Below are 27,478 nucleotides of genomic sequence, written 5' to 3' on the forward strand. Positions count from 1 at the left end.
ACGCCTAGGGGCGAGACTTCCGGTTCACTAGCCGCTGTAGGGAAATAATGAGAAGTAGCCTATAACAATGTGTAGTAAACAGTAAAACTGTTTGCACTACAACGTGTGTTCATTATTAAGATAATACATTAAAATAACATGGTAAGATACACCAATTTGCTATATACAAGCAGCAAAATGAGCTGTTTTGTACAGCTAAAAACAGCTGGACGTGAATGAGACCGGAAGCCAGTCCCATAAAATGTACAAATGGCCTCTTACAGGAAAAATAAGATGGGCATCAAATGGAGACTTTTCAGAGGATTGCTCTGTTCCAAGCCACTGATGGAGGTTTTAGGGCTCGGGAGTGTGTCGTATGTTGCCCTAATGAGGAAACTGAGCCGAGCCTGTGGTAGTTTCCAGAGCTCTGCCCAGCTGATTGCTTGGCTCGCGACACCCTCCCAAGTTGTCACACTTCTTCTTTCCCATGTGGATTTGAAGTCCCCTCAGAGTTGTTGTTTTTTCCCAGCCACACCCACACCTCCTTGGGATCTTCTCTTTTGCCGATATCCTTACGTCCGTTACCGTGTGGTCCGCCTTGTTGGCCCTTCTTTCATCCCGCCTCTCGGAGGGCCTTCGGGTTGTTTTTCGGCCAGTAGAAGATTTGTGAATAGCAGTGAAGCAACGCAACCTACACCCATACATAACACGGCAATGACAACATGATGGATGTAGTATCGTACGTCTGGATTTCATTCATACTACTCACATTCATTGAACATATACTTTTTAACAATCGCAAGGTTCTTTACAAATATAGTACCTATTCTGACAGTATGCAAATTCGTACGCAGCTTCAGAGTATGTACTATGATTTAGGTAGCCTATAAAAATGTTATATACAGGGTTCGTACGGTCATGAAAAACCTGGAAAAGTCATGGAATTTTAAAACACCAATTTCCAGGCCTTGAAAAGTTTTGGAAAAATAAATAAACCCAGAAAGTTTTGAAAAAGTCATTGAAATCTATTTCACAAAACTCTGTATAATACATTCAAAGTGCGCTCGTGCGTATATGAGTATTGAGTTTGCTACCAAATAAACTCAGCAGAACCCTGCACGGGCCTCAAACATATGCCCTAGTCCGGCCCTTATCCGACAGATTATCAGAATTACTGGCCGAGTGTTGTTTCTCTTTCTCTCTTCCCCAATTACACAGCTCCTGTTGTAGCCATTAAAATAGTTCAGTTTCGTTTTTATTGGCAAAAGTGGTTATATATATTTTCGTTTCTTTATTACGTTAATTTAGACATATGTTCGGAAAATATTTTTGTTTGTTAAATTCAAGGTTTTTATTTTCAAAGTAACGACCAAGCGGCCAGTGGCAGACAGTGAGTTAATCATAGCCTATGTTTGATCAATTTATCCATCTCAAATCATCACCACTTGACTAAAATAAAATCTATAGGCCTATATAAAAATGCTTAAAAAAACAATGTTAGTTTAAATGGTTAACCTGGATAAATGTGTGCTATTAGCGTATCCAATCGTTTGTGCAGAGAAGCTAAAGCGCATAATTATGATTTATTAGTTTTAACACCATTTTTTTGTGGCTCATCATATGAATTAGCTGAAATTCTATACTTTTCTTTGTATTCAAATCTGTAATTTTTTTAAAATAAACTGTAGGCTAATAGGAGCTTGGCCTACTGGCTCATAAATTACAAAACATATGCAAATGACTAGTCAATGTAGACCAAAAATGATGGTTTCCAGAAATTATGAATCAGTAGAAGAACCATACACAAAACTATTACCAAGTCAAGACAGTTATTAATTTATAATTGTATTTTTAATTATGATTTATTAATTTTGACAACAGTTTCTGTGGCTCGCCTAGCTAATTAGCTGAAATTCTATACTTTTTTCCATTTGACCAACATAATAATTCTTAATAAAATGTAGAAAACAAAAGCAAATGATCGGTCAGTGTAGCGTATTCAAATTATTACAGCATTATTACATAACATAGAGAAAACAAATGAAGATAATGCAGTGAAATAAGAAGAGTGCGATGAAAAAACTGATAAAAGAGGTTGATAAGGCAAACTGATAAATAATCTGTTATATAACCTATATTTCTTTACACAAAGACATGCACAGATAATTTGAAAGAGACAAAGGTGGAACCATAAAAATCATCCTTAAGACCTTTGTTCATCTTTGAAACACAAAACAATATATTTTTGATTTCAAAAAATACAATGCATGCGCATGCTGCTGCTGTTTTCGAAGAGATTGCACACACACAGAAATTAAGCATGGTTCAATCAAATAAAAAAAAAAATAAAAAAAAAAAGTGCGCACAAATATTCTCGTAGCTTCGTAAAATTATAGTTGAACCACTGATGTCACTGATGCAACTCTTCTTACCGTTTCTTGGTCCGGGAACATTTGTCACATTGCTGTCTATGAGGGTCAGAAAGCTCTTGGAGTTCATAAAATAAATCTTAATGTGTTCTTAATGAGTCTTACAGGTTTGCAACAACATGAGGGCGAGTAATTAATGAAGATTTTCATTTCTGGGTGAACTATCCCTTTAAAGCAGCACTATGTAACTTTTGGCGCTCTTGCGGTTAATAAACAGAACTGCACACATCCCGCGGAAGAACATTCCAACCGGAGCTACTTCTCTAAGTTTGTCTATGGCGATTCACGCAGGTATGTGTTACTCCGCAGCGGCGACGACCCGACCAGGCTACAATAGTCCAAATACAAATACTTAAGTGTACCGTAGTGATTCGGAATAAGACAAAAACGCGGGTTGGAAGATGAATTCATGATGTACTCGCTCATTATATATATTTAGCACATTTTGAACAGAAAGTTACAGTGTTGCTTTAATGTAATTTACAAACGCTGTCACTTCAAACTATTGATTATAAACCATTATATACACACACAAAAACAGTTTGTTTCAAATGTTTATGTAATGTCACTTTCTTCAGTGGAACGCAAAATACCTTTCTTTTTCAGGCGAACTGTTGTTTTAAGGTTAACCATAACATACACCCAACAGCCATGTAAAAAAAATTATAAATAACACAAATGAACAATAGTTTAGTCAAACTTTTTATTTTTCAAGTCAAAAAACAAACAAAACCGATACAGAGAATGAAGTATCAGATTGATTTCTATACAGTGGCAATTTCTCTTAATTTAAATTCTCCTTTCCTCATTAACCCGACCCGGTTATTACTTAAACAAGAAAACCCTGTCTTTTCCATTTATGCTTTCATTCACTCAGACACACACACACACACTTACTGGGAGCCTGGGTATAGAGTATCAACTGGACTTGTTTGAAACATCCATGAAACTGAAGGCAAACAAGGGCATTAAAGAGACTGTCAGAACCGCTCTCCCCAAGGCCTTAAACCTAAAGCTGAAATATGCAAGAGCATCAAAGATTTTCACAAGTCAACAACACCTCCAGCAACTACTACTGTCCAAATGGAAGAGTAAGTTGAACCACAGTCGACACTTGCGTTCAGGTTTTAAAAAGGTAACACTCAAAAAGATCTAAATGCCTCTAACGCCCGAGTAAAATCAGTCTCTGTCGCCCTCTACTGTTTGAGCACAAGATGATTCAGAATCAGCTGACAATTTAGATATGAAACAGTGCATATTCGAAAGGAAACAAACCAAACTGCACCTTTATCCCCTCCCCAAGCACTTAATCCAAAAAGCAAAGCTGACCCAAATACAATGAAGCCAGTGCAAGAAAAAGTGTAAAATAAATGCTTTTCCTCAGTCACACAATAGATGATCAATTGTAATGCATATATCAGAAAAAACAATTATACACTTAGTATATTAAAGGGTTGAGTGCTGAGGACAAGGAAGGACTTATTAGATTTGAACCTAGGTGGTTTAAAAAAAACAAACAAAAAAAAAGTTAACATGGTGCATCTTATGTAAAGCTGGGCTCCAGCCTCACTCAGGATAAAAGAAAAATAAAACCAAAAAGGTCACAATTTCACACTCCTCTGTGCACAAGAGGGTACCTTTTTTTTTTTTTTTGCAGTTTTTTGAAATTGTAAATTACTGGGCAGATGCTGGTGAAGGATAAGGCTTGCATCTTTTGGGGACAATAGACTAGAAAATTGATACCTTAAATAAAGCATCTGTTCCCTCTCTCTGATTCTTAAAGAGGGCAATCACGACAACACTTTTACCCATGTCATGGGCTGGCATACATAGACTACAGTATTACAAGACATTTTTCTTCTGCACAATGCGTGTCAGCTTCAACACGTTTCTAATAAACAGCCACTTTGAACCTCCTTGCTTCTTTAGAAATAACATTTTTCATAAGTGAACTCAAATTAGACAAAATCAACATTAATATTTAAACAGTTCTCAGTTCAGATCTGGAATAAAGAATCAAAACTGGGAGCAAGCGCTTATTTACACTGGGGAAGAAACTAAAAGCTGTAAAATGTGAGAAAGGTCAGTTTCTCCCCCTTACTATTTACGTTATAGATATTTTTCAAGGTTTCATTTGAAACTTTTCAGATACAATCCACTGTTTTCTGTTTTGAAGGCTTTTGGCAATACTTCTTAAATTTCCTTTACATCCAACACTGAATTTTTGAGAAAAAGTAAGGGAGGCAGAAATGACTGGATGGAAAGAGGAGGACAATGCATGATCTTTCTCCTCCAAAAGCAGTCAATCTTCTGCATCTTTCCATCAACTTTGAGAAATGGTTCTCCCTCTAAACTTAGAGCGACCAAAGCGGTCTATACAAAGGCAGCCTTGTTTGGCTTGTAGTTCAAACCTCTAACCTAACAGATGCAACCACTGAAGCCGGTTTAGTGAGGCTATTTAAGAACAATTCATTAAGTCCAAAAGAGAAAAATCAAAAAGGAGGATGTCACATGTGGGATCCCAGGTTCCTTAGCCTTCCCTGTAAATGACAACAACCCCAGCTGGGTGGCTTTCCTTCAGTCTTTATCCCAGGGTCAGAGTGCCCATAAGGGAAGTAGGACAAACCCCGGAACCAACCATCTTTAATTATTTTCTTCATCGCTGTCATCAGGGCTGATGGCTGGGCTGTAGGTTGGAGAGGTGGGGCTGTAGCCGGGAGAAGTGGGGCTGTAGGTGGAGCCCTTCGGACTAGTTGGAGAGTAGGTAGGGGATGTGGGTGAGTATTTTGGAGACGTTGGAGAGTACGTCGGAGAGGTGGGGGAATATTTGGGGCTGGTGGGGGTGTAGGTAGGAGAGGTTGGAGAATAAGTAGGGGAAGTGGGGCTGTACTTGGGAGTAGTTGGGGAGTAGGTTGGAGAAGTGGGACTGTATTTGGGCGAAGTGGGAGAGTACTTTGGAGAAGTGGGGGAATATTTGGGGGATGTTGGGGTATATTCGGGAGAGCTGGGACTGTAGGAGGGGGAGGTGGGGGTGTATTTTGGGGAGGTGGGGGAGTAGGATGGAGAACTTGGGCTGTAAGAAGGCGAGCTTGGGGTGTAGGTGGGAGACTGCGGGGTGTAACGCGGACTGGACGGAGAGTAGGACGGCGAAGTTGGGGAGTAAGAAGGAGATGTGGGGGAGTAATTGGGACTGGTTGGGGTATAATTGGGAGAGGTGGGGGAGTAGGAAGGTGAGGTGGGGCTGTAAGATGGAGAGGTCGGAGAGTAACTTGGTGAGGTGGGTGTGAAGTTGGGCGAAGTGGGACTGTAGCTCGGAGATGTTGGGGAATAGGACGGGGAGGTTGGAGAGTAGCTTGGAGAGGTGGGAGAGTAAGACGGGGAGGTCGGGGAATAAGATGGAGAAGTTGGGGAATAAGAAGGAGACGTGGGGCTGTAACTCGGTGAGGTTGGGCTGTAGCTGGGGGACGTTGGGCTATAGCTGGGGGATGTTGGCGAGTAGGATGGTGAAGTCGGGGAGTAAGACGGTGAAGTCGGAGAGTAAGACGGTGAAGTCGGAGAGTAGCTTGGAGATGTTGGAGAATAAGACGGCGAAGTTGGAGAGTAGGAGGGTGATGTGGGCGAGTAGGACGGAGATGTGGGGCTGTAGTTTGGACTGGTGGGAGAATAAGATGGCGAAGTCGGAGAGTATGATGGAGAGGTTGGAGAGTAACCAGGGCTCTGTGGGGTGTATCCACCAGGAGAACGAGGCTCGTAGGCAGGAGAAGTTGGAGAGTAATTTGGAGACAAGGCTCCTGATGAGAAAAACAAATGAGAAAAAACAATTGCATTAGTAGCTGTTTGGTTTGCAACCTACTAATTACAACCAAGTAAACTAAGACCATTATTCTTAAAAACAGAACAAGACTAAAATAGACAGTAAAGAGACCTGGTGAGGGGATATAAGGGCTAGCTGGTCCAGGGGATCCAGGAGAACCAGGAGTAGGAGACCAGGCAGGAGAATAACCAGGCGAGAAGCCGCTGGCATCAGACGCAGCGCTGGGAGAGAAGCCTGCAGCACCTGGTGTCATTCCGCTTCCTGTACAGGGAACAAAAAAACAAACAAAAAAAACAGGGCTTGAAATGGAATAAATGTAAACATACATAAGATAATGCACTGTAAAATATGGGTGGAAGTAAAACAAAACCATTTGTAGCATTTCTTCACTCACCAACACTGGGAGACCAAGCACCATATGCAGGAGTGGCTCCAGTGTTCCAGGGAGTCATGGCAGGAGACATGCCACTCATGGGGCTGGGGGCAGAGCCAAAGAACATACCCGTGGCTGTGGTGGAAAAAGCAATGATTAACCACAGGTTTAAATTTGGGGACAGAGTAGAAGGTTTAAGCCTTTAAGCATTCAAAAAATAAATTTGACTTACGTCCTGCAACACTGATACCAGGGATGTTGGTGGGAATCTCCATACCATACTTGCACTTCTCAGCATCCAACAGCAGATCAAAGCAACCAGTGCCTGCAGGAGCCAGTTGCCCCAGCATTATATTCTCAGACACTCCTTTCATTGGGTCACACTCACCATGAGATGAGGCTTCCATCAACACATCCACCTACAGAAGAGCGAGGGATAACATTTAAGACTTCTTTACAAGATCAACCACAATACCATTTTAAAACATTAAACAGAGCCTCACAGTCTCTTCAAAAGAGCACTTCATTAGCGGTCCAGTGTCCTGCCTGTTGATACCGTGACGAGTGATGGCCATCAAGTGACCCCTGCAGGTCATTGTGTCACACAGCAAGGCAAGATGGCGGTAGTTAACGTAAGAACCGTCGAAAGAGATGACGTGGTATAACTCTCTTTCCAGAGCCTTACGCACAGCCTCAATACCAAGAACCTGCAGTTGAAGAGCAGACATTTCTGAATTTGATCTGAGGACCTAATAGGTTCCAATCTTTAGACAAGCTTTTAAACAATTCTTACAGTGAATATCTCCACAATGTCATTGGAGGTGGTTCTGACAGGGTCCACATCCTTCTCACTGAGGACCCTCATGAGGCTGACTCCATCAGTTTCCAGGATCCACTCTTGCAAAGCTTTAAACTCTCCCTCTTCTGTGATGATGATTTTCTTCTTGTTGTCAGTCTGTGGTAGATGCATGTACACCTACAAAGGTGGGAGAAATTAAACCCCAATCTCAGGGCCATCTGTGTCCACAAAACTTTAAGGCGTCCTATTAGCTTCTTTTTGGATCAGGAGCATGCCAGTTAGCACTCTCCATTACTCAGGAGCATGTAAGTGTCATGTGCCTTTTTGGACGAACCTGCACTGCCACATGGGCTTTCAGATTTACTAAAGTGAATTTAAATACTGTTAAAAGATGGAAGAAAAAAATACCTTGCTGATCTGCTCAATGCCTTGCAGTGTCATGTCTGTCAGCATGTTGGATTCAATGCAGCGAAGGAAGACATCATCATCCATCTTATCCACTACCTCTTCATCCTGGACGCAAGATTCAACATTTACGATTCAACATTGAGAGAAAAGAGGCCAGTTACGTACTCGCCAGCAAAGATTCAAATTACCTCTTGAAACTTGTTCTCGTCACTATTCATGATGCGGATTCGCAAAACCAGTTTCTCAGCATTGTCATCATTGAAGATGCAGTTAAGGTCATCACCAAATCCTAGGAGACAAAGATTAGAGTTAGAAAACGATGTAACACCTCAGCATCCATTCCGTTTGTCATTTAAAGTGTTGTATAATCTCAAGCCCACCTGCATTGATCTTCTCTGCGATCTGCTCCATAGTCAGCTTACGGTCAGTCATGTGTTTGCGGTCAAGCTCGATACGCAGCAGCCAGGGTGAAATGCGGGTCACGTCGAAGTCAGGCATCTCATAGTACACGTTGACCCACTCCTGATCCTCAGTCACCACAGTGTTCTGCGGGTTGGGGTCATAATAAATGGCTGTGTTGGCAGTGACCTTGCGCAGGGTTGTGTGCTCCAACCGACACAGGATATCTTTGGCCCTCTCTGCGTCACGGGCCGCTTGGCCCAGGAGAAAGACTGTCAAGGAGGGGGTCTTGGGTCGCTTGGAGATGTTGATAAGCTCTTTGAGTCTAGGCACACCGAGAGTGACGTTTTTGGCGGACACACCGGCGTAGTGGAATGTGTTCAGGGTCATCTGAGTAGCAGGCTCTCCCAGAGACTGGGCAGCAAGAGCACCTACCATCTCACCAGGGTGAGCCTGAGGAAAACAAAGAAAGTGTCCAGCTTCAGACAATTTGACAAAACTAGATTGCTCCCGATTTTCTATTTTTTTTTCAGGTGCAGTAACTAAGCAAGCGTTACTTACAATGGACTGGTTAAATTTGGTCTCTATCTCTCCTAGCAGCCATTCAAAAGCCTCTGTGCTAAGACGGAACTCCTCAGTCATTCGCTTGGAGCACAGGGTGGAGCGCAGGTGGATGTTGAACAGCAGAGTGGCATTCTCCTGGGCTTGCCTGCTTAACTGGTCTTCACCATTTACAATCACCAGCTTCTTACTCAACTCATGAACTCCTGCATATAAAAATAGAGCAAATATCCATGTGTTATTACAATGCAACAATTGAAGCTCACTCCAATAATAAGACAATAAACGGTTGGTGCCACCACTATAATGACAAGGTAAAACAGCCATATTGGTTAGGGCTACATAAAATTGACATCTCTTAAAGGTGCAGATTTGTCAAGCGCATGAGTTTGGTATCAAGCCTTCAGTCAACACGCATGCAAAGATGTAAAGGTGGCCTTTATAATCAGCTTGCACAGGTCTGCCACAAGACAGTGGTAAGCTTCAGGGATCAGTCGTCAGAAGGCTTTATTTAGCTACCACAAGCAGGAGTCTTTATTCAGCTGGCAGACCTGCTCAAATGCAGACAGCCTTAAGTCAGTTAAAGCAGTGTATATAGCGTGCACGTCAAAATAAAAGTTAATAAAACCAGTTAGTTAAAAGATACATAAATAAAATCTCTTTACAGGCTCAAAGTACAAAACCCACCTTCCACTACTCGTACTGGATTGAGGTCAGTTGGTGTTCGAGGATTGATGCGGAAAATCTTCTGAGCATTCCAGATCATTCTGGCCAAATTGCACGGAAGTACCACCTATGGAAAACATGGTTTGGGTTTATGACATTCTACAGAAGTGTGCAAATATAGTGATATTCATGCTTGATACAGTTGTAAAAAGAATGAGGACAATCCCAACCAAAGGGCATATGGATATTGATGGCACTTCAATGGTACTCTTAAGGGTCAGACCTTGCTGTCGCCTGTGGGGAAAATGGCCCTCAAGATCTCACGGTCTTCCTTCATCTTCTCAAACTCTCTCTCTAGAGTACTCTGGACATGGGCATTGGTCATCAGATCTTTCACCACATCTTCCTGTAGAGTGCGGCGAAGAGCTCGGTCATTGGTGTAGTCAAACTTGAACCTGTGCAATTAAAGAAAGAGGCAGAAAGTTAAATCAATGACGTTAGTCAGTTGAGCTCTGAGCTGATGATCAACAATCACCCGAGATGACTTGAAAATTGGGTTGGGTATCGTTTGGGTTTTAAACGGTACCGGTGCCTAAACTGATACTTAAATTATAAAATAAAATAAATACCCAAAATAGGATGGATTGGCCATTATTGAGCGCTATAAACACATTTAATGTCGGTTTCATTCATACTGGACACCAGAGGGCGCCTGGCAGAAACTCCACATGTGCATCACAGAAGGAATAGGACCTCAGGAAATCCCTATACTCTTTGCTAATATGGACAAAGGCAATTGCTATCGCGGTTTTATCATTCAAAACATTTATATCTTCTGTTTACTCTGTTACAAAAGACAAACACTCGAATCCGACAATGTATAGTTTATCTGTTATGCAAGCCATCTTTGGTATTTTCATCATAAGTACATTTATAATCCATTACTACTCGACAGTCTTTTTACCATATGCTTTTTACAGTATAGAACATTTTTTTACCTCATTCTGTGACAAGCCACATCAGATCACAAAAGGAAGCAGTTGTGGAGTAAAAACGTTGTAGTGTTCTCTTGTTGGACAACAGGTTTAGAAACGCTTCTCATTGCAAGTCATTACAAGGGAAGTTTAGCTTTAGTAGAGTGACCATATTTTAGTTTTACAAAAAAAAAAAGAAAAAAAAAAAAAGGACAGTAGGGGCAGGTTCGTGGGCGGGGCTTTGCCTAACAGTATAAGTAGCAAGGTTTTTTGTTTGTTTGCTTTTGTTTTTATAATAAATAAAAATAAAACAAGTAGAAAAAAAATGGAAAAAGAATAGGGAATGCTAGTGTTAAAGGGTCATTTTTAAATAAAAATAAAAAAAGTCAATAGAACAGAAAAAGAATATATAATGAAAGTGTTGGGTCATTTATAATAAATAAAAAGAAAATATGTAAAAAGAATAGAGAATGCTAGTGTTAGAGGCTCTTCTTTCTTTATAAATAAAAGTCGTTAGAATAGAAACAATAGAGAGTGCAAACGTTAGAGGGTCAAGCTTTTTAATAAAAAAAAAATCGAAAAATCGAAAGTTAAAGTAAATGGCGCAAACGCTCATTCAAAAATATTTAAATAAACCACATCCTGAGAGCAGCTCCCTGATGCGGCAAAATTATATACAATATTAGAATGTTTTAAGGAGTGGACACGAAAATCGTGGGAGCGAAACATGTTGCGGGAGCAGGCGGCAATGGACCGAGATTCAGCGGGGATTCAGCAAATTTTTGTAGGTATAAAAAGAGGACATGTCTGGGGAAAAGAGGACGTATGCTCACCCTAGCTTTAGGCAGTTTAATTTAAGAATGTTTAGCTTAGCTAGCTAATGGAATCTACCTGCTGCCATCAGAGCAAGTGTAATTACTGCATTCACACGCTCCTCGGATGCTCTCATTTCCCGAGTTGTGCTTTTAAGTCAAATGTGAAAACAACATGGACACTCATGTTACTACAACGATGTGTTGGATTTGTATTAGAGCTTTCCGACTTGCGTTCGTGAATTTTCTCAGTCGAGAAATAATTTTTCAAGTGCGGTGCCGGTGATCCTTACGTCCGTTTCGGAGAACATATTTCAATTGATCGCTCAAGCATTTAAGTGGCACTGAAATGAGGCACGGAAATCTGCGTTCTGATTCAGTTCTAGTACATACCGGTTTCGGTACCTAACCCAACTTGAAAACAGACTCCTAAATAGCTTCCCATCCATGTCCTTGTTGATTTGAGTTAATACGGCTATATTGATTATATTACTTAGTCTAAATTAATGGCAATATATTACTTTATTGTAAATATTTGAACAGACACAACAGAACTCACTTCTTCTCAAAGGCTTTGTGGGATGGCTTAAGGGTAGCCATGTTTTGGAACTCCACAGCCTCTCCTGCCAGACCATCCTCTCCATACCTCAGCTGGACAACTTGGTTAATGGAGTTTCTGACTGTAGCATCATACTTTACCATAACAGACTCCATTGACTTGATCAGACGACGCTGAATATAACCTGAAGGAATAGGAGTTATCAAAACTCATGAAGACAATATCAGGCTTTAACAAAGACTAATCTGATGACAACTGCACATAACGTCTCACTTAGAGACTAGAAATGAGTTTTACAATTACAGTTCAGATTACATTTAATATTTGCCCTCATTACCAGTCTCAGCAGTTTTGACAGCTGTGTCAATCAGACCCTCTCTGCCTCCCATGGCGTGAAAGAAAAACTCAGTTGGTGTGAGACCGGCCAGATAGGAGTTTTCTACGAAGCCTCTACTCTCTGGACCATAGTCATCTTTAATGAAGTGAGGGAGAGTGCGGTGCTTGAAACCGAAGGGGATTCGCTTACCCTCAACGTTCTGCTGCCCCACCACAGCAATAACCTAAATGGGTGAAGAGGAGATTGTGAAAAAAATTCAGTTAAGCCTTTAGCCTGAAAGAGGCAGCAACACGCTTTTGAACTATTTTAAGTTTTAAACACCATCTACGGGGTCTTCGCTCACCTGAGAAATGTTAATTTTAGAGCCTTTTGAACCAGCCACCACCATGGATTTGAAATTGTTGTACTCAGACAATGACTTCTGGGCAGAGGATCCAGTCTTGTCTCGAGCATCGTTCAGAATGCGGTTGACCTGGTTCTCAAAGGTCTGTCTCAGAGTGTTACCTGGGGTGGGCTCCAACTCATTGTTGTGGGCTTTCTCAATGACCTGTGAGAAAAGAAAATCATGAAGCACAACTGCATTTATGTATAAAAGCAACAATCTGTTGTATTTATAAATACCTAATGATGTCAACTTACCTCTATCACATCCTGTTTGGCTTTCTTAATCGTGTTCTGAATGTCCTGATATGTTGCCTTATCGGCAATGGAGTCTCCAATACCAATAGAGTGACCTGAAGCAGACAAGATAGTTGTAAATAAACGAATAAGGTTCTAAACTGTTTTTGTGTGCAAATATCAAGTCTTTTTTTTTTTTTTACCCTCAATGAGCAGCCAGTTGTTGACGACAGTCTGGATGTTAGAATAGAAGAGTCGTGTGATGTCATGGCCCATCTCAAGGTATGAGATATGGACAAGAGAGCCAGCTGAGGTTCCCAATGACTTCTTACACAGGATCCCCATGATCAGCTCACCGTTCTCCACAATCACCTGCAAAATGAGATGAATGAGAACAAAATTGCATAAACACTTTCGGCACAAAAACTACATCCACATTTGGGGACACTACTGCACCTTAGTGTCTCCAGGGGAGATGTGTTTGTAAGGGCCGCTGTCCTCTTCATCAGGGTGAGTGCTGTGTGTGCGGATGGCATTAATGTGCCCAGGGATGATCAAGCTGAAGATCTGTTTGCCAGTCCAGAGAGGTCGCGGCTTCAAGATAGCCGGTTGGGGCACTTTGCCATCCCATGTGGAGAGAAACATGAGGAGGTTCATCACCTCACCCTAAACAAAGCACACACACACAATGATTTATTAGTATCAATGTACCATGTACCTGTACAACCTAACAGCTCATTACATTCATAATTTGGTACCACAGCTTCGTAACCTCACCCTCTCCAAGAAGACATCTCTCTTGGTGAACTTGCGCACAGCTGTCAGTGTGTCCTGCACAATACCCATGACGGGTCTGTTGGACTGTGGTGTAACAATCATTCGAGGCACCATAGCCAGCTCTTGGATCTCAGCACGGGTCTCCAGGGACTGTGGCAAGTGCAGGTTCATCTCATCGCCGTCAAAGTCGGCATTGTATGGGGTTGTCACACTAGAAGTGAAAGGGATTTTCTCTTTTAAAACGAAGTCAAAAACCTTTATATTAGAGGAATGGTGCTAAATCTGAGCATTAGTTTTCTACACAGATTTGTAACAATTTCAGCAATTATAACTGATACAGCACACAAACTCATTATATTGCCTATCCACGTATCAATCTACTAACAGCGTGACGGATCAAGTCTTATAAACCCAGTGCACCTGAGGTTGAGTCGAAATGTTGACCAAGGCAAGATTCGCACTCTGTGGCCCATCATAGACATTTTGTGCAGCGTAGGCTGTCTGTTGAACACAATAATGTCTCCATCACACATGTGTCGTTCAACCTAGAAAGAAAACAAACAGGTTTTAAATGCTTTGCTCACTGTAACTGAAAATTCCATTCCATTCTTACATTAAACACTGAAAAAAAGACTGACTTTGTATCCAATCTGAAGGTGAAGGTCACTTGGTTTAGGGTGGAATCGCAGGTCAATTCTGTCCCCATTGTCTCGGATGATATATTTGGCTCCAGGGTACTGACTGTTACCTCTCCTCACAAGCTCTTGGAGTCTGTAAAGTTAAAGGGGGGGAAATAAAAAAATTTAAGAAAAATAATTTGAGCACTGGGTTAAAGAGACCTCTCAGAGAACACTAAAATATTTTGTAAGTGAGATGCATTCAGAAAGAGATAAAAACAACTAATATTACCTGTCAATGTTAAAGGGTGTGACAATCTCAGGGAAGGTCATGTTTGCGGCGATGGAACGGGGAACGCCCACCTGGTCGATCTGTAGGTTGGGGTCTGGCGTGATGACAGTTCGGGCGGAGAAATCTACACGCTTCCCCATCAGATTACCTCTGACACGTCCTTCCTTACCCTTTAGCCTCTGCTTGATGGATTTTAGTGGACGACCAGACTTTTGCATTGCCTGAATCAAGAGCGAGAGAGCAAAATCTTCATTAATATTTTCCTGATTGTCCCACTCTACATAACTGCAGATCAAATATCAAATGTTTTAACTGGCTGCACCAGGTATCAATGTGTCATGCAGCAGTTTTATTTTGTGTACCCTGAATTTTTTTTCCCCACAATTGCATTTTATTATAAATGCATTAATTAATCAAAAAATGCATTTATTTTTTTACAAATGCATTTTATTTTTATTCAATACAAATTCTATAACAATTGTATTCAATGTAAATTCTATAACAACAATAATAAGAACAACTAATTATTGACAAATAATATTTAGTAGTAGTGATTTTTTATTAAATATTGAATTATTAATATTATCACTGTTAATAAGAGTATAATTGTTGCTTCTCATAGTATCCTGGACTCAGATCTCCTAAGGTATAGTGGAAATCTTACCCTAGGTAGACCTGGCAGTTCATTGTCTACCATTGTGGCCACGTGGAACTGAAGCAGCTTGACATCCTCTGCTATAACATGCGCTGCAGCTCCACTCTGCTCATTTCGCTTCAGCTGGTTATTGATCTTTACAATGTCAGCCAACTTGTGTGTTAAATCATCCTAGGGAGAATAACAAAAAAAAAGGTACAATTGATACAAATCAATTGTATCAGTTCAAAGCTATCAGTACTACGCAATACATCAAACTTCTTTCCCACTGTTTAATAAGAAATGTTTGCTTACCTGGTTTCTAGCAGAGCCCTGCATAACCACAGCCGGTCTCACAGCAAGAGGAGGCACGGGCAACACAGTGACAATCATCCACTCAGGACGGGCGTATTTGGGGTCCATGCCCAAGATCATGTCCTCTTCATCCGAAATGCGTTTGAAGATCTCATGCACACGTTCAGGGTTGAGAAGAATCTTCTTCTCCTGTGAGTCTTCATTCACGTGCTTCCACTCAGCATACAGCTCCAGACCAGAGCGACGGATACGTGGCTGGTACCTGCCACAGCCTCCATGACCCTTGAGAAATAAAAGTAAAAAATCAGTTTTAAAACTTCCAGAGCAAGCTGGAAAGTTTCAAATTGGCCTGTGTGCTTTGAGAATTTTAGGTCTGTACCTTCTCTTTGGTGAGGTCTTCTTCAGTCTCCTGCTGCTCCACACCAAACTTGTTGTCCATCTCCTCTCCACCCTCACAAATGTTTTTGCCTTTACAGAGGTCATAGACGTGGGTCAGACGCTTACGTGGCTGCCCCTTCGACTTGGTCAAGATGTCTTTGATTTTTGGATTGTTCTGGGTAAAACAAAATTAGAAGTTAAAATACACTACAAAACAATTTGACCAAAGGAACTAGATCAGAAGAACGAGAGAGAAAGAAATTAACAATGGAATAAATCACATAAGGCAAACTGAAAATTCTGCATACCGCGTCCACAAGCAGTTTTGAACAGAAGAAGCAGACACATCGGAGGACCTTCATGATCTTTGTGATAAAGCCAACATGAAAGACTGGCTTAGCCAGCTCAATGTGACCAAAATGACCAGGGCACTCAGTCATGTTACCTAAATGACGACAAGCAAATAAGCAGAGGTTCAGCTTATTATTAGAGGTTCAGGGTTTAATACCCAGCAAGATGGATAAATATCAAGTTTATGAACATACCTGCACACGTCTGGCATCTGCCTGACCTCTCAATTACCCCTTGCCGGGGGTCCATAAGTCCCCCCAGTTTAGGGCGTCCTCCTTCTGTGGTCTCGGGGTACTTGATGCCCCCTTCAGTAACGGACAGCCGTTTCTGAAAATGATAACAAACAGCATTAAATTGTTGTACATTTTCACAACAATGGGAAAACATTTGTTCACTAAATATACCCTCAAATAAAGATTTTTTTTTTAAATACATGGACCGCACGAGCAACAGTAAATTTGCAATAAGCAATAGTTCAGATGTCATCTGTCAAAAAGCATTTTTAAACATTTTAATTTGAAATGTAATAAGGCTGTTTAATGGTTGTATTTATAATGGGTTTCTTTAGAATACATGTTGCTCCCATAAAACACAATAACCACCAAATGAAGCCTCAAGAGATTGCTCAACTCTGCATTCATTAAAAAAAAAAAAAAACTTGAGAAAAGGTAAAAGTCCTTAAAAATGACATTACTGAATAAAACCCAGTTACTTTGCATCGCTGTCTAAAGAAAATGCATTACAGCTCAACTTGTAAACATACCATTTGCTCGTCATTTATTTCAAAACACAAGTGTACTTCAGAAACTGAACGTATTTGAGTTTAAAAATGAAAGCATGCATATAAAAATTCACATTTTATTGCCAGTAAGGGAGACATAGGGAACCATGTGGAAACTTGGGAGAAACTCCGGGTCTGCCATGTGACTCCAAAATGGTCAAATAAAAGTAAACAAATAATAAATATTACAAGTTAACATTTTTTAACTTCAAACAAGGCTTTCCGTGTCTTGTTGCTAATTGTTAAAGCAGGACTCTTGTGTAGTGTTTCTTCAACTTTCTAAACACATGCTCTTACTGAGGAAGAAGTGGCTAGCCGGCTAAGTTAGCAAAACACAAGTTCACAAAAGACACTGTATGTTAATATCCGTATTTAATATGATTTTAACACGATATTGATTTGAGTAATACAATAATACTCAAAGAATTAAGACAATACCCCCTCTCAAGAGCAAAACCTACAAGTTCATCAGGGCTGAGGACGCCGAATTGCACTCTCTTGATGAGGCGCAATGGGCATGCGCTGTCGCTGGAAGGCGGTCCGTGCATCCTGTCTATTCAAAGAGACGCGTCCTCCCCCGGCACGCCGCTTTGTAAGAAGGAACACCTCTGAAACGCCACCAAGACTCTCCTGGCACCCAATGGTGACCGGAACTTGTCCGATGGCGGTTTCCCAGTGACCACCGTATCTTGCTACTCAATGTGCTTTTAAATTTGTGTTTATATACTAGCTATTGTAGCAACCAGCTGTCCCCTTCCCTTTCCCTGATCTACACTCCGGTGCGCTCTAAGCGCATCTGAGAGAAAACTGCTCTCACGCGGCTTTATATAGACTGTACGCTTTGCTACAGGTTTACACAGCCTACTTAGCAGGGGCTGAACAGTCAGAGGGCGGGTTATGGATCGATCTCTCTGTGCGCTTATTGGCCGCGAGACTGCAGTATATGAATAATTAATTAAAGTTGACGCAGGACCAATGGAGTTGTGCGCTTTTGATTCCTGCGAATCGTATGTAGGCGGAGGCGGGACAAAACGTATGAAGAGATTCTATAGGCCCGTAAAAACCAAGGGCGGATCCGTGGGCACTTCATACATGAATATTCAATAACATTCGTCAATGTGAAACATTATTCGTCAAACGTGTTCGTAATATTCATGAGCAGAGAGCATTTGACCAATCGCAACCAACGCTTGACGGCGGTAAAATAACTTTCTTATTTCCCGCCTTCTTTACGAGCATTGCCGATTTTACCCGACTGATATTTTTTTCACCCTCTTAGCACAAATAAAAAAAACTGGTCGTGTTCCGTCCGTCTCGCTCTGGATCAGCTAACAGTGCTGGAAAAGAAGCTCGTGTGAGAGGCCTACACCTACCGTCGAGGATTAACACATTGGTCTCTAATGTTCGAATCGTTCCGATTATATAATAAACATATAATATATAATAAACACCGATATCTTAAAACAGAAAGATGATTTATTGCCGAAAATAGTTAGTTCATAGTGGTCATATCTACAAAGCTAATCAGATAATGGAACAAGAGCTTGGTTGTAACTCGTATCAAACCAAAATCGACTTCTTTGAAACCACATGTATCGGAAAAATTGGCTTAACGGTCGGCTTTTGTGGATAAATATGAGTTATTGGCTCTGGAAAGTGCTTTTAGATTTATGTGCCTGTATTATTAAGTGAATCAAACATTGAAATAACAGGGATGTATTACGTTACCTTTTCCAAGTACACATTGCTTTTTGTCTGTTTACGTGAGCAAAGGTTGTCTTCTATGCATTTCAAACCGAGCTCCAGCACCACCTTGTGGCAGGCACACAAAACAAAATACAGTTACACAATAGAGTACTTCACTTATTATTTAGACTCCCTCTTTGGAACACTTTCACTACAGCCTGCGTTGAAAAAAAACTTTGATCCGTGCGTTTTAACATAACTGTAAATCCTAATCACTACATAGCATTTGTTTTAAACCTTTATAAAGGTCTGTGGAATTTAACACTATGGACTAAAATATAATTTTTGTCAAGGCTGGTCTCGTAAGAGGCAAGCCATTAACAAATAACTTCTTATTCAAAGGACGTTTTGCCATTTTTACACGTTGCAAATCAATTTTGAAATATGGTTCCTCCAGGAAAACAGACATTTCACAGCACTTAATATTTATAAATAATACATTTGTATTTAACAACAGTGGATGCATATACTCGCATAATAAATATTGCAGTGCTCTTCCAGAAATTAGAGCAAAACTATAATCTCACTTTGATACCAAACAAGAAATTATTAATAACACAGGCTTGCCAGATATTACCCAAAATTGCATGACACCTTTAATACCACAATTGGTGTTAATGAAACGAGCCTGAGCTAGCTAACATTAGCATTTTGTTTAACGTGAAAACCACCTTCCACAAAAACGAAATAATTGTGACGCAGTTATTAAATTGAAGGCGGTATCTGGGGGGAAAAGCTATATAATTATCTCAACCCACCTAAAATAAAATGGTCGTTTACTTTGGTCGGTGCAACATGGAGGCTGTTTTCTACAAACAGATGTTTTTGAGTACGAATGTTGAAAATCTCAGTTACCTTTCTCTCTATCAAAGTTAAGCGTAATGACTCTTACAGTCTTAATTGTTTAAGGGATAGTTCACTCAAAAATAAAACTTCTATCACCATTGTTTAAACCTGTATGACTTTCTTCTATGAAGAAAAAATGAATAAAAAAAATAAAAAAGGGATTAACGTTATATGAATGAAAAGAGGCAACAACATTGATTCTGTTTTACATGTCTTTGCATTCCAAAGGTAAATCAAATTTTTTTTAAATCACGTGAGAGTAACTGGGTGAGCTGTCCCTTTAAATTTGACGTCGTAATGTGAGATTTTGCTTCAAGTGGCTTACTAATGTGTTTTAATGAAAGAGTAGGTTTTCATCAACAGACTGTAATTTGGACAAATTTGTTAACTCTAAATGCTTTTGAATCTTCTCCTATGACTTTCATGTAAGTATTTTGCGTGTAAATAAAATATTTGCATTGCATTCAAATTCTTGGGTTCACTTTTTTTTTTAAAGCCTACCTACCTGAAAAGGTCTGTGTGTTTAAATTAGATTTATGTGCCTGTATTATTAAGTGAATCAAACATTGAAATAACAGGGATGTATTACGTTACCTTTTCCAAGTACACATTGCTTTTTGTCTGTTTACGTGAGCAAAGGTTGTCTTCTATGCATTTCAAACCGAGCTGCAGCACCACCTTGTGGCAGGCACACAAAACAAAATACAGTTACACAATAGAGTACTTCACTTATTATTTAGACTCCCTCTTTGGAACACTTTCACTACAGCCTGCGTTGAAAAAAAACTTTGATCCGTGCGTTTTAACATAACTGTAAATCCTAATCACTACATAGCATTTGTTTTAAACCTTTATAAAGGTCTGTGGAATTTAACACTATGGACTAAAATATAATTTTTGTCAAGGCTGGTCTCTGTAAGAGGCAAGCCATTAACAAATAACTTCTTATTCAAAGGACGTTTTGCCATTTTTACACGTTGCAAATCAATTTTGAAATATGGTTCCTCCAGGAAAACAGACATTTCACAGCACTTAATATTTATAAATAATACATTTGTATTTAACAACAGTGGATGCATATACTCGCATAATAAATATTGCAGTGCTCTTCCAGAAATTAGAGCAAAACTATAATCTCACTTTGATACCAAACAAGAAATTATTAATAACACAGGCTTGCCAGATATTACCCAAAATTGCATGACACCTTTAATACCACAATTGGTGTTAATGGATTATCTCCTGTACAGTTTTTTTCATGTAGCCATTAAAGGTATATGCTCAAATGTTACATTATGATCGTGTTACAGTCATGTGTAAATGCAAGAGATTCTGAGAAACTTGTCAAACTACAAATCAGAGGAGAGACATGACCACTAGATGGAAGCTTTGAGTGCAAAACAGACACTGCTGAATGCTCGTCTTCCCAAAGTCTGTCTGGATCTTCCTCTTCCAAGCGGAAGCCACAATCAAGCAGAAAATGGGCTGTGCTTTGATCATGAGTTCTCAGGGAAGCCCTGTTGTTCCAGTTTAGTAATCACAAGGCTCCATAAGTAAGCTTGTTTGGTAAGAAAAAAAAGCAAATTTCCCAAGGCAATGTAATGATACGTTTATAAGATGGTAATGACCGTGAATGGTAAAGCAAGTTTTACTAAATTAAGCTCACCAAGCAGAAATGTTTCTAAGCCTATATTTTAATCATCAAAATGTTTTATTTAAGACCAGTGAGAATTAACACAACATATCATTATAATGACTATGACAGATAAATTGCTAAATGTTAAATATTGAGACACAAAAAATGTAAATAAAATGGAGTGCTAAAGTAATTACACTAAATGGCACTCCTCACTTAAATGATAGTTTGTCGCTGATTATCCCAAACACTGATCATCCCAAGCTTGGATCGCAGAAATTTCATTGACATTCCTGCAGACCAGGAATGGTTGTAACATGGGTGAGTTGTAACACTGTGTTCACCCCTTAGAAACGGAAATTACTATCATACATGACCACAGTGGAGGATACACTCTTAAAGGGATAGTTCACCCAAAAATGAAAATTCTGTCATCATTTATTCACCCTCATGTCGTTCCAAACCTGTATGAGTTGCTTTCTTATGTTGAACACAAAAGACGATATTTTGAAGATTGCTGGTAATCAAACAGTTGGTGGATATTACCCAAAATTGCATGACACCTTTAATACCACAATTGGTGTTAATGGATTATCTCCTGTACAGTTTTTTTCATGATGTAGCCATTAAAGGTATATGCTCAAATGTTACATTATGATCGTGTTACAGTCATGTGTAAATGCAAGAGATTCTGAGAAACTTGTCAAACTACAAATCAGAGGAGAGACATGACCACTAGATGGAAGCTTTGAGTGCAAAACAGACACCGCTGAATGCTCGTCTTCCCAAAGTCTGTCTGGATCTTCCTCTTCCAAGCGGAAGCCACAATCAAGCAGAAAATGGGCTGTGCTTTGATCATGAGTTCTCAGGGAAGCCCTGTTGTTCCAGTTTAGTAATCACAAGGCTCCATAAGTAAGCTTGTTTGGTAAGAAAAAAAAGCAAATTTCCCAAGGCAATGTAATGATACGTTTATAAGATGGTAATGACCGTGAATGGTAAAGCAAGTTTTACTAAATTAAGCTCACCAAGCAGAAATGTTTCTAAGCCTATATTTTAATCATCAAAATGTTTTATTTAAGACCAGTGAGAATTAACACAACATATCATTATAATGACTATGACAGATAAATTGCTAAATGTTAAATATTGAGACACAAAAAATGTAAATAAAATGGAGTGCTAAAGTAATTACACTAAATGGCACTCCTCACTTAAATGATAGTTTGTCGCTGATTATCCCAAACACTGATCATCCCAAGCTTGGATCGCAGAAATTTCATTGACATTCCTGCAGACCAGGAATGGTTGTAACATGGGTGAGTTGTAACACTGTGTTCACCCCTTAGAAACGGAAATTACTATCATACATGACCACAGTGGAGGATACACTCTTAAAGGGATAGTTCACCCAAAAATGAAAATTCTGTCATCATTTATTCACCCTCATGTCGTTCCAAACCTGTATGAGTTGCTTTCTTATGTTGAACACAAAAGACGATATTTTGAAGATTGCTGGTAATCAAACAGTTGGTGGTTGCCATTGATCTTCAAAGTAGGAAAAAACCCCACTATGGAAGTCAATGGCAACCACCAACTGTTTGATTACCAGCAATCTTCAAAATATCGTCTTTTGTGTTCAACATAAGAAAGCAACTCATACAGGTTTGGAACGACATGAGGGTGAGTATAAATCCAAATTTTCATTTTGGGTGAACTATCCCTTTAAAGTTTCCAAAAGGATGTTTTTGCAGTGATGCCATAGAAAAACCATTTTAGATTCCACAAACAACCAAAAATGAAATGAAAACTGGTTTTCATAGCATTAATAATAAGAAATGTTACCTGAGCACCAGAGCAGCATATTAGAATGATTTCTGAAGGATCGTTTGACACTAAAGACTGGAGTAATGGCTGCTAAAAATTTTACTTTGCCATCACAGAAATAAATTCAAATTTAAAATATATAAAAATATAAAACAGTTGTAATAAACAGTTGAAATTTTAATTATTACACAACATTTTCAGTTTTTACTGTTTTTCTTTTCTTTTTTTATTTAAATGCAGGCTTGGTGAGCACAAGAATAATTTTTTTTTTTTTTTTTAAATCCAGTAAATCCAAAAAAATTTAAGTATCAAAAAGTTATAGAAGTTTAAATTTACTGAAAAGAAAATGCACTATACTAATTTTATTTTATTTTATATATAATAAATATTTTACATAACAGGTTTTACTCTAAAATTGGTATAAAATTAAAGCCTTATGTCTTAATAAGTTATGTTCCAAATTTGAAGTTGATATTTGAGGTTTCTGTGAGATTTTATTTAGGGCATTATACCACAAACTGCCACCGGGTGCCATCCATCTCCATGGAATTTCTTTAATGCATTTTTTTCTGTCACAAATGTCTAGATTTCTCTGTCAATATTCCATGGTAAGGCAATGTCTGATTTCAAAATGAATCTTGGGCTTCTAAGCTTTCAAATGATATATAATTTATGATGATTACTAAAAGATTTGATAGAGGAAAAGGACAACAACTAAAAAGAGCACCAAGCGTCCCACAGGAGGGACGGTGACAGTTAAGGGGTTGGCATAGTTCACCCAAAAAAAAGAAGAAGAAAATTTTGTGATCTTTTACTCACCCTCAAGTTGTCCAAACAGTTTCTACTCCCCATTGATTTCCAAAGTAATTTTTTTCCATATTATGGAATTCAATGGGGACCAACAACTGTTTGTTTACTCAAGGTACTCCAAAAAGTTTTTTGTTCACTAGAAGAAAGATACTCACACCGGTTTGGAACAACTGGAGGGTGTGTGAAAAAAGCAACAAATGCTGAGACTTCTCACACTGAAAAGACCTTTGATAGGTTGTTACGGCCCTTTATTTTTGTAATGTGTGAGTTCTTTGACTTTCAACAAAAGTTTATTACAATGATTAAAGGTATGTATAAACAAGCTAAAGTAAGAGTGATGGCTAATGACAATATTTTAGAAGCCTTTTAAATATTGAGAGAAACAAGACAAGGGGATCCATTATCTGCTTTCTCTATAGAACTTTAATACAAATAAAATGTCTTAAAGTCGAGGAAGACGAACATAAAATTAAAATTGTGACTGTAATATTATGAAGTTTTAGCTTATAGCATAGAAGCTTATCCACATATAAATACATTTAAATAAGACAGGAGTACCGCAAATAGGAGGCTATTTAGAAACAGCATGAATTCAAGAGGGTGTCACAGTCACGCCAGGCTCTCGCTCCTCTCACTGACTCAGACCTCACGTTTCCCAGAGTTCTAATCACACACACATGTGCCTTGTCAGCACTCATCAACACCCCTACAAAGACACATGCACACTGTCATTCACTGTCTGGTCTTGTCCAGAGAACACAGACTCTCTTACCTTGGGAAACTGTCCATAACTCCTTGGATTATCTCTGATGCTGCCTCCTTTTCCCAAGTCGAATCTCCTGGTCTCCATGACGTGACTGCTCCTCTGTTTGTGTGTGTTCCTGGAGACATTGAACTGTTACATCCAAGTCACTATTCAGCCTATCATTCTAACGGTCATTACTCACCTGCATCGTGTTGAATTCATCTGCCTTCAGTGAACTTAACATTGGTTGTTCCTAATTCTGTGTATCGTGACAGAGGGACTGAAAAAAAGTCATAGTTTTAGTTATAGTAAAAGCTTCAAAACAAAATGGATGGTTGGGCAATTCCCAATATTTAAGAAATGTGAGAAACAAATAGACAAAGAACGAGAACAGTGTTTTAAAGAAACATTCAGCACTTAATCTCCATTCTGGCAGGAATATGCTTGGAAGACGAATATGAGAATGACACCAGAAATCATACAAGTATACAAAGTTACTCCACAGTGTTCGGACAGAGTGTGTTAAGACAAAGGGCTGCCAATCACACACATATATATATATATCTTAATTCATGTACTGTAAACTGTTACAAACATTTTAGATTGGAGCTACACAAATAGAGCAAATCATTTATTATAATATAAGAAATTTGTTTGGTATATGTCATGTAAATTTAAAACAGGGATGAACTGACAATCAGAGCATTTTAATCAACATCAAGACACTGCAGGAAACAGGAAGTATATTAATATCATATATTAACAATATGAAAAAACTAAGTAAAAATTAAATATTGAATAATTAAATATATATTTTAAAATAATTAAAGGAAATTACAACAAAAAAATGGGTAATAAAGGAAACATATTGCAATAAAAATGGAAAATTAGAAATTGTTTCAATCTATTAACAGAGCTCAAAATGAAATTAGTCAAAAAATTCCTTACTCTCTGAGTCAAACACAAAATGCAATTATGAATGCCAGCACCAAGAACAATATATGTATACATAACACTACAGCAATACAAATAAAAAAGCAATACAAATAAATAAGTAAAAAAAAAAAAAAAAAAAAAAAAAAAAAAAAAAAAAAAATATATATATATATAGCAGTTAACATTTGAAGTGGATCAAAAGAGTTAATCAAAGTTGTCCTAAAACAAGAATGCATTTTGGTTTTAGGACAACTTTGATGAAAGGATTTGATCCACTTCAAATGTTGACTACATATAACCTAGCTTCGCGGTCTCTCTCTCTCTCTCTCTCTCTCTCTCATTTGGATGCACGTCTTGCCACATTACTTCTCACTAATAACCTAACTGAAGCAGCACATGCCCTTGATACGAATCCTAAAATGTCGTATGTTTAACTGTCAACTTGAGCTTTGAATCCGTGGTGAAAGGAAGTAGTTCCGCACAAAAGAGGGTTTTATTAGGCACTCTGTTGTTTCTTGTTTAATTACACACATGTTCCGTCAAACTGTTGTATAAACGCAATATCACTCGAGTACGAGAGCGATACCGGCTCTATATATCAGCAGCTGTGATTGCCTCCGGCACTCAGCCTACGGCTTGGTGCCTCTGGCCTAATCACAGCCATGCTGCTATAGAGCCGGTATCGCTCTCGTAATTGAGTGATATTGCTCATATATATATATATAATTCATTACATTTTATATAGCGCTTTTCTGGGCACTCAAAGCGCTTTACATTGTCAGGGGGTATCTCCTCATCCACCACCAGTGTGCAGCATCCACCTGTATGATGCAATGGCAGCCATATTGCGCCAGAACGCCCACCACAGACCAGCTTATTGGTGGAGAGGAGACAGAGTGATGAAGCCATGGTTAGGGGATGGTTAGGAGGCCATGATGGTCAGAGGCCAATGGGCGAGTTTGGCCAGGGTGCCGAGGTCACACCTCTACTCTTTTCGAAAGACATCCTGGGATTTTTAATGACCACAGAGAGTCAGGACCTCGTATATGTGTGTATATATATATATACAGTATATATATATATGTATATATGTGTATATATACTGTATGTGTGTGTGTGTATTTTGTTTTTTTTCTCTTTCTGTGCTCTCCATTTATTAGTAAATGAGGGGCAAGGGAAATAAACTGTAAAGGCCAGGCATAGAGAAAGGGTTTTTCTTATTTTTCTTATTTTTTAAAAATGTGTCATGAAGGGTTTCCATGTAGTGTGAAATTTTCCTGTATTACCAAGTACTTTAAATCTGATTCACTGTGCAGTTTTTGATATGAAAAGATTCTCTGTGCTCTGGGTAGTCATGCTAATCTCATGTAAACACTGATTATTTGTCCTCAGACTGATAACAAATCTATGAAACGTCAGAGGGTTAACTAGACATTTCATTCATTTGCCCACTGCCATATTTGTTATCCAGTCCTCCCATTACAGGCGGACGTTCGACAGCCCCCTCTTCCCCAAAACTCACCAGGAGTCTGTGTGTGGCTGACTCCAGATGTCCCAGCCTCTTTTGTTACTGTGGAGATTCAGCTGGCCACTGCCCTCTCATTAGTGTCTGCTGATCCATTACATTGTCAGGGGGTATCTCCTCATCCACCACCAGTGTGCAGCATCCACCTGTATGATGCAATGGCAGCCATATTGCGCCAGAACGCCCACCACAGACCAGCTTATTGGTGGAGAGGAGACAGAGTGATGAAGCCATGGTTAGGGGATGGTTAGGAGGCCATGATGGTCAGAGGCCAATGGGCGAGTTTGGCCAGGGTGCCGAGGTCACACCTCTACTCTTTTCGAAAGACATCCTGGGATTTTTAATGACCACAGAGAGTCAGGACCTCGTATATGTGTGTATATATATATATACAGTATATATATATATGTATATATGTGTATATATACTGTATGTGTGTGTGTGTATTTTGTTTTTTTTCTCTTTCTGTGCTCTCCATTTATTAGTAAATGAGGGGCAAGGGAAATAAACTGTAAAGGCCAGGCATAGAGAAAGGGT

The 27,478-nt window shown here is 39.3% G+C and overlaps 1 protein-coding gene across 2 annotated transcripts; it reads right to left on the minus strand.

The window, feature by feature from the left end:
- Positions 1 to 3,119: 3,119 nt before the first annotated feature.
- On the minus strand, positions 3,120 to 27,023 carry polr2a (RNA polymerase II subunit A). Of its 2 annotated transcripts, XM_016270972.1 has the most exons (31): positions 26,939 to 27,023; positions 24,683 to 24,760; positions 24,508 to 24,616; positions 18,602 to 18,685; positions 16,287 to 16,419; positions 16,050 to 16,186; positions 15,743 to 15,916; positions 15,364 to 15,645; positions 15,079 to 15,240; positions 14,415 to 14,635; positions 14,144 to 14,276; positions 13,926 to 14,050; positions 13,506 to 13,716; positions 13,185 to 13,394; positions 12,932 to 13,100; positions 12,750 to 12,844; positions 12,454 to 12,657; positions 12,111 to 12,333; positions 11,774 to 11,957; positions 9,712 to 9,883; positions 9,450 to 9,555; positions 8,763 to 8,968; positions 8,183 to 8,654; positions 7,991 to 8,091; positions 7,803 to 7,907; positions 7,389 to 7,571; positions 7,099 to 7,302; positions 6,828 to 7,014; positions 6,617 to 6,730; positions 6,334 to 6,483; positions 3,120 to 6,199 (listed from the first exon to the last, which is right to left on the minus strand). In XM_016270972.1, the coding sequence occupies exons 2-31, from the start codon at positions 24,700 to 24,702 to the stop codon at positions 5,052 to 5,054; spliced, it is 6,024 nt and encodes a 2,007-aa protein (XP_016126458.1). In that variant the 5' UTR covers positions 24,703 to 24,760; positions 26,939 to 27,023; the 3' UTR covers positions 3,120 to 5,051. The 2 variants fall into 2 exon arrangements, with proteins under 2 accessions (XP_016126458.1, XP_016126459.1); XM_016270973.1 differs by lacking the exons at positions 18,602 to 18,685; positions 24,508 to 24,616; positions 24,683 to 24,760; positions 26,939 to 27,023 and adding an exon at positions 17,335 to 17,653 and having other exon boundaries at positions 5,052 to 6,199.
- Between the last annotated feature and the right edge of the window lie 455 nt (positions 27,024 to 27,478).

Source organism: Sinocyclocheilus grahami, unplaced genomic scaffold, assembly GCF_001515645.1.
Source record: "Sinocyclocheilus grahami isolate Dianchi unplaced genomic scaffold, SAMN03320097.WGS_v1.1 scaffold59.1, whole genome shotgun sequence".
Lineage (NCBI taxonomy): Eukaryota > Metazoa > Chordata > Actinopteri > Cypriniformes > Cyprinidae > Sinocyclocheilus > Sinocyclocheilus grahami.